Below are 7891 nucleotides of genomic sequence, written 5' to 3'. Positions count from 1 at the left end.
AAAGAGATGGACATAAATTCAAGGGGAGACGTAATTCGAAGCATCTATAAAGATAGATTTGCTCTACTGGGGATTTGTAGTGGGGATGAACCGGCGAAGCTTCGTTGAACTACTACCCTCGTTCGTCCTTAGTAAATACTATTACTGCATTTTATGCATTTTTGGTAAACATCAATCGTATTCAAAAGCATACATACATTCAAACACAACCAATGGACGTTTTCGCTTATGTAAATAGAGTAAAAGTAAATCTGGATTCAAAGATGAAATTTTATTTATATCACAAAGTGACCTATACATAGGCAAGTTTGTACAAGGAGACAGAAATCCTAGTAAGAGGAATCCGTCGTAAATTTTTTATAAAACAAAGAAAACAGCTATGCGAAAAATGATCCTATTGAGTTTCAATTCTACTATTGCCATTATCTTCAAATATCTCATCTTCTGCTGTTGAGACAGAAACGATTGGATTGATCTTTATCTGTTTGAACTTGATTTAGGTAGCACCATCAGTTGAAGTTACATGAGTGATCCAAACGAGACATAGTCATACGCTTTAATCCCTAACTTTTGCCTGGATTGCCCTTTTAGGTTTTCAATCCACCGGGATACCCTTTTTTGCCCAAGCCGCCTTTTCAGGTTTTCGACTTGCCGGGTGTACATTTTTTTATATATATCCCTAATTTTTGCCCGAACCCTTTTGGTTTGCCGGGATGCCCTTATTTTTGCCTAGGCCAGTCAACCTAGCGGGTCTCTTTTTATACGTAGTATTTTTTAACTATGTCTGCGTTTACAGGCTGTGGAAAGTCTTCACCATCCATAGTAGTAAGGCATCATGGCACCTCCTGAGAATACTCTTTTGACCACAAATGGTCCTTCATATGTAGGAGTCCACTTGCCCCTAGGATCACCCTGTGGTAGTATGATACGCTTGATTACCAAGTCACCAGCCTGATATACCTTTGGCTTAACCTTCTTATTGAAAGCTTTGATCATCCATTTCTGGTACATCTGACCATGACAAACAGCTGCCAACCTCTTCTCATCAATCAAATTTATCTGGTCGAGTCGAGTCTGAATCCACTCATCTTCATCCAAGCCTGCATCCTTCATGATTCTTAAGGAAGGGATCTGAACTTCAATGGGCAGAACTGCTTCCATACCATAGACTAAGGAGAATGGGGTTGCCCCTGTTGAAGTACGTATCGTAGTACGATAACCATGAAGAGCAAATGGTAACATCTCGTGCCAATCCTTGTAAGTAACAATCATCTTCTGTAGAATCTTCTTAATGTTCTTATTAGCAGCTTCTACTGCCCCATTCATCTTCGGACGATATGGAGAAGAGTTGTGATGCTTAATCTTGAACTGCATGCAGAGATCAGTAATCATGGTATTGTTCAGATTAGAGCCATTGTCTGTGATAATCCTTTCAGGGATGCCATACCTACATATGAGATTATTCTTAATGAATCGAGCCACAACATTCTTGGTAACAGATGCGAATGAGGTTGCCTCTACCCACTTTGTAAAGTAATCAATAGCAACTAGGATGAAACGATGCCCATTAGAAGCAGTAGGCTTGATCTCACCAATCATATCAATGCCCCACATGGCAAAAGGCCAAGGAGCAGTCAACACATTTAATGGAGCCGGAGGTATATGCACTTTATCAGCATAGATTTGACACTTGTGACATGTCCTGGAATGTTGATAGCAGCCAGCTTCCATGGTAGACCAATAGTATCCTGCTCTCAATATCTTCTTTGTCATAGTATGACCACTAGAATGAGTGCCAAAAATCCCATCATGCCATGTCTTCCATAATCTCTGTTGCTTCCTTCTTATCCACACAACGAAGCAAAGTTGAATCATGATTGCGTTTGTACAAAATTCCATTACTCAAAAAGAACTTAGCAGAAAACCTCCTCAGAAACTTCTTATCTTTGACAGATGCCCCTTCAGGGAACTCCTGAGTTTCAAGATATCTTTTTACTTCATAGAACCAAGGCTTTTCCTCTCCTCCTTCAGTATCAATCTCATTGCAGTATGCAGGCTTCTCAAATCTATCAATAGTAATCTTGGGAGCTTCATCATCCCAGCTAATCTCAAACATGGATGCCATGGTGGCTAATGCATCTGCCAACTGATTCTCTCCTCGTGGAATGTGTCCAAAGGTAATCTCTTCAAAATGTGGGATCAAAGACAACACATGCTCTCTGTAGGGAATAAGATTTTCATGCTTGGTATCCCAATCTCCTTTAATCTGACTCACTACCAGGGCTGAATCTCCATATACGTCCAGGAACTGAATTTTCATATCAATGGCAGCTTTGATGCCCAGGATACATGCCTCATACTCAGCCATGTTATTGGTACAATAGAAACAAAGTCTTGCAGTAATCGGGGTATGACAATCTTCAGGGGAAATGATCACAACACCAACACCATTACCAAGTGCATTAGAAGCTCTATCAAAAACCATAGCCCATCGGGATCCTTGTTCAGGTCCGTCATATTGTCCAGGTTCTTTGGTAATAATCATAATGTCTTCATCGGGGAATTCAAAACTCATTGACTGATAATCATCCACTGCCTGATGAGCCAAATGATCAGCTACAACACTTCCTTTAATGGCCTTCTGAGTAGTGTACTGTATATCATATTCTGTTAAGATCATTTGCCATCTCGCTATTCGTCCGGAGAGAGCAGGTTTCTCGAATATGTACTTGATTGGATCCATCTTCGAAATCAATAAGGTAGTATGAGTCAACATATACTGTCTTAGTCGGCGAGCAGCCCATGCCAAAGCGCAACAAGTTTTCTCGAGCAGTGAGTATCTTGTTTCACAGTCGGTAAACTTTTTGCTAAAGTAGTATATTGCCTGTTCTTTTCGACCAGACTCGTCATGTTGCCCCAACACACACCCCATTGAAGTTGTCTAATACTGTTAAGTACATAATCAAGGGTCTTCCATCAACTGGTGGCATCAAAATTGGAGGTTCTAGGAGATATCTCTTGATTTCATCAAAGGCTGTCTGGCACTCATCATTCCACTCCATTACCTGATCTTTCTTTAACAACTTGAAGATTGGTTCACAGGTAGCAGTTAATTGGGAAATAAATCTTGCAATGTAATTCAATCGTCCCAGAAACCTCTAACTTCCTTTCAGTACGGGGAGCTGGCATCTCTTGTATATCTTTCACTTTTGCAGGGTCTACTTCAATACCTTTTCCACTGACAATGAAACCCAGGAGTTTACCAGACCTAACTCCAAAAGTACACTTGTTTGGGTTCAATCTCAATTTGTATTTCTTCAACCTTTCAAACAACTTATACAGATGATCAAGGTGTTGCTCTTCATTCTGGGACCTGGCTATCATATCATCCACATATACCTCTATCTCATGATGAATCATATCGTGAAACAAAGCCACCATAGCACACTGATATGTTGCCCCGGCATTCTTCAAACCAAATGGCATCACTTTATAGCAAAAGGTACCCCACTGTGTAACAAATGTAGTCTTCTCCATATCTTCAGGTGCCATCTTGATTTGATTGTAACCAGAGAAACCATCCATGAAAGAGAATACTTTATGCTGAGCAGTGTTGTCTACCAGAACATCAATATGAGGCAGTGGAAAGTCATCTTTGGGGCTGGCCTTATTCAAATCCCTGTAGTCTACACACATACGTACTTTACCATCTTTCTTAGGTACCGGTACCACATTTGCAACCCATTGAGGATAAGAAGTCACAGCTAAGAACCCTGCATTAAATTGTTTCATTACCTCTGCTTTAATCTTTTCTGACATTTCAGGACGCATGCGACGAACCTTCTGCTTCTTTGGACGACAATCTTCTTTTACCGGTAAACGGTGAACCACAATGTCCGTATCCAACCCTGGCATATCTTCATAGGACCAAGCAAAGATTTCCACATAATCACGTAACATTTGAATTAATCTGCTCTGACACCATCTTCTAATTCAGCTCCTATCTTGACCTCTTTCCTGTTTTCTTCAGTTCCCAGATTCACAACTTCGATTGCCTCTTCATGTGGCTGTATAGCTTTCTCTTCTTGTTGTAATAACCTAGCAAGCTCTACAGGTACTTCACAATCTTCATCCTTTCCATCTTCAGCTTGATAGATCGGATTCTCGAAATTATAATTGGCAATAGTAGAACTGTTATCAACAGGATCCAGAGTGGACGAGGATCTGCATTTTAGTGATGTGGGTGTGTGTAAGAACACATAGCTGATGAAAATAAAATAAAAGAAAAACAAAGAGCCCAATATTTACGAAAACGAAACGTCCATTGATTTTTATTGAATGAAGTATGCAAATGAAATGACATCCCGAAACAAGCATACCATTGTGCCCCGGGTAAGGCACAAGGCTTAAAAATAACAATGCAGTAATAGTATTTACTCCTGACTAAAGGAGATAGGAATAACGTCTTCAGTCTTCCAATTGTTGAGCCCATCACCCACAGTAGGAAAAATCCAGTTATCCAGATTGTAGTCTTCATTATAGTCACCCACAACATTGATTTGATCTTTCATGTTCCCTGGATTGGTGATACGAACAGCACGAGCACGACGAACAACCTTCTGGGACTCTGCAGTGAAACCCAAACCAAACTTGTCAGACTTGTAAGGAATGTCGGGAAGCTGACCCCAAATAATGCAACCACCTTCTTCAACCACAACTCTAGCATCTTTGAGGGAAGCCATTGTAGGAGGTACTCTGGTAACCACAGGAACTCTTTTAACCACAGGAGGAGCTTCAGTAGCAGGAACGACCCAAGGAACTACTTCAAATGTCTGGCAAGGAGTCTCAACATATTCACCTTCCACTTCAACATACTTAAATGTATTCACATGACTAACCATATATTCTTCCTCTCCATAAACAGTTACGATCTTACCCTTCACTGGATATCTCAACTTTTGATGTAGAGTGGAGGTCACAGCACCTGCCCCGTGGATCCAGGGGCGCCCAAGCAAACAAGAGTACGCAGGACGAATATCCATTACATAGAAGGTAGAATCGAAGACTTGAGAGCCTACTTTGATCGGGAGATCTATTTCTCCATGCACCACTCTTCTTGAACCATCAAAGGCTCTCACCACTATATTACTTGATCTTAACACAGCATCTTCAGGACTGAGCTTGTTCAGAACCGCTTTGGGAAGTACATTCAATGAAGAGCCATTGTCTATCAACACATGAGACAAGGTAGTGCCCCTACATTCAATGGATATATTTAAAGCTCTGTTATGGTTTCTTTTGGCAGGAGTTAAGTCAGCATCAGAAAAACCTAACCCATTATCATAAGTCAGATGTGCAACACAATTTTCAAATTGATCCACAGAAATTTCATTTGGTACATGAGCAGTCCTTAAGAATTTGATCAAGGCTTTAGCATGAGCCTCAGAACACAGCAACAAAGACAACATGGAAATTTTGGAGGGAGTATGCCCCAACTGGTCAACAATATCATAATCACTCTTACGAATGATCTTCAGCACTTCTTCCATCTGTTTAGAGAGATTTTCAGCAGTCGGTGCTTCAGCTTGCACAGGTTCAACCACAGGACCTTTGCCTCGAGCATCAGTACTTGGCTCAGAAGTGGAGGTAGTAGTTGGAAGAACTGTACTTTTTGAGGTAGCTGGAGGAGAGAAAATTCTTCCACTTCTGGTGATCTTACTAGATCCAGCAATATTATCAACATCAAGGTTATCATCAGTAACAGGTGTATCAGTCAAAGGTTCCTGCTTAACACCATGGATATAAACATCAAAACCGTAATTCCAGGGTATAGCTTTATCAGAAGTATAAGGAATAGGGCCAGGAGTGGTAATAATCATGGGAGGCACTCTAACTTCAGCAACAGTCTTCACCAGGCCTTCAACAGTAATTTTGATAGGACCCTTGGAAGTGATCTTGACAGAGCCTTTGGAGGTAATCTTCACTGGCACTTTATCAACCATATCCACATCTTCAAACTTCTTACCTCGAGTTAGGTGTTCACTCATACTTTCCACAGAAGGAGTTCTCTCAAACAATATAGTGTAATTGTCCATGAGGCGTTGAATACCATCTTTCAACTTCCAGTAGCTATCAGGTTTGTAGGCACAATAAAAACAGTCTTCGTTGCAACCTAGAAAGAATCCAGCCTGCACCAGCTTCTTCTTGATAATAGATAAGGGAGTAGTCACATCTGCTACTGAGGAAACATATGAAACTTCATCAACAGCATTAACAGTCTTCTCATGATTGGGCATGGGAGCAGTAATCACATTTGGAGTCCCAGGAGGGTCAAATTCAATCTCCCCAGCTTCAATCATATCTTGAATCTTGTTTTTCAGCACCCAGCAATTGTTGGTGTCATGTCCCAGACAATTAGAATGATAGGCGCATCGTGCATTAGGATTGTACCGAGGAGAGGAAGTATTAGGATTCTGAGGAGGGTCCTTCAAAGTAATGAGTTCCCCTTTCAACATGTGTTGCAAGGCTTGGGCCAGTGACATGTTGATCTTGGTGAATTGTCTTCTAGGCTTCTGTTGATTGCTCTGTGGTAGCTCTGGTGTTGCAGGAGTAGGATTAGAAATGTGAACTGCTCCTACGGATTGGTGACTTCTGTTACGGCCAGGTTGACCATACACAGCATTAGACTCCTTCTTTCCACTAGGGGGCTTCTTTGTAGTGCTTGATGAAGAGGCACCCACCTGTATCTTACCATTTATTATACCACTTTCCACATGCTCTCCAGTCATTATCAGCTCAGTGAAACCAGATGATGAGCTTCCAATGAGGTGACTATAGAAAGGACTATTCAGCGTACTCATAAACATATCCACTAGCTCCCTGTCAGTCAGAGGAGGTTGAACTCTGCCAGCCAGGTCTCTCCATTTCTGGGCATACTCCTTGAAATTCTCCTTAGCACCCATTGACATGCTTTGTAGCTGCATGCGAGTAGGTGCTAAATCAGCATTGTATTGGTATTGCCTATAGAAGGCCTCAGCAAGATCATTCCAATCACGGATATTGACACTCTCCAATTGATAGTACCATTCCAATTGAGCTCCAGACAAGCTCTCTTGGAAGAAATGAATCCATAACTTCTTATCAGCAGTATGTGGTTGAATCCTCCGGACATAGGATCTTAAATGCAGCTTGGGACATGAGACACCATCATACACCACAAAAGCAGGAACCTTGAAACCAATAGGTATAACCACTCCAGATATTAAACTCAGATCTTCAAAATCCAGCCCAGAAGATTTTTGTGACTCCATAGCATTCATTCTATCCACCAGCATCTTGTACTTATCTTCATTAGGATCATGATAATAATTTGCTTCAGAATCAGAATCTCCCACAATATCATGGGGACTACCTCCCTCTTTCTCAAAATTCTCAGACTCATAATCATCAACCTGTTCCTTTGTCTTGATAGGGCCTCTGAATCTTCTTCCCAGATTGATAAGGCCTCCTGATCTTCTAGTCTTCTTCTTCTTCTTAGCCAGCAATGTCTTCAACTCATCTTGCCCCTTGGACAAGTTCAAAATCAACTCTTGGAATTGTGCATTCTGAGCCTGGAGATCTTTGACAGTCTGTTCAAGAGCCATTTCTGCTGAGGTAAACAGCGAGAAGATAAGATACCTGTTCATAAGAAACCTGTGATGCAATAATATGGTATGTAGATGCTTATGCAATATTTTCAAGGACCGTAGGATTTAAATTTGTTTAAACCACAAAAAAGTAAACTTGTTTGCCCCTTGGGCTTACAATAAAAATGAAATGAATACAAAAAATGGGGTTTTAAGTCTCCCATGGACGTTTCCTCTTTGTGTTGAGGTATGAGTTGAGATTCCGC

The 7891-nt window shown here is 41.1% G+C and overlaps 1 protein-coding gene across 1 annotated transcript; it reads right to left on the bottom strand.

Moving 5' to 3' along the window:
• Window positions 1-1807: 1807 nt before the first annotated feature.
• LOC127122487 (uncharacterized) lies at window positions 1808-2368 on the bottom strand. Its single transcript, XM_051052812.1, has one exon. The coding sequence runs from the start codon at window positions 2366-2368 to the stop codon at window positions 1808-1810; it is 561 nt and encodes a 186-aa protein (XP_050908769.1).
• Between the last annotated feature and the right edge of the window lie 5523 nt (window positions 2369-7891).

This window comes from Lathyrus oleraceus, chromosome 2 (assembly GCF_024323335.1).
Source record: "Lathyrus oleraceus cultivar Zhongwan6 chromosome 2, CAAS_Psat_ZW6_1.0, whole genome shotgun sequence".
Taxonomy (NCBI): Eukaryota; Viridiplantae; Streptophyta; class Magnoliopsida; order Fabales; family Fabaceae; genus Lathyrus; species Lathyrus oleraceus.
The sequence above is the reverse complement of the archived record's forward strand: the minus strand, read 5'-3'. Positions and strand labels throughout refer to the sequence as shown.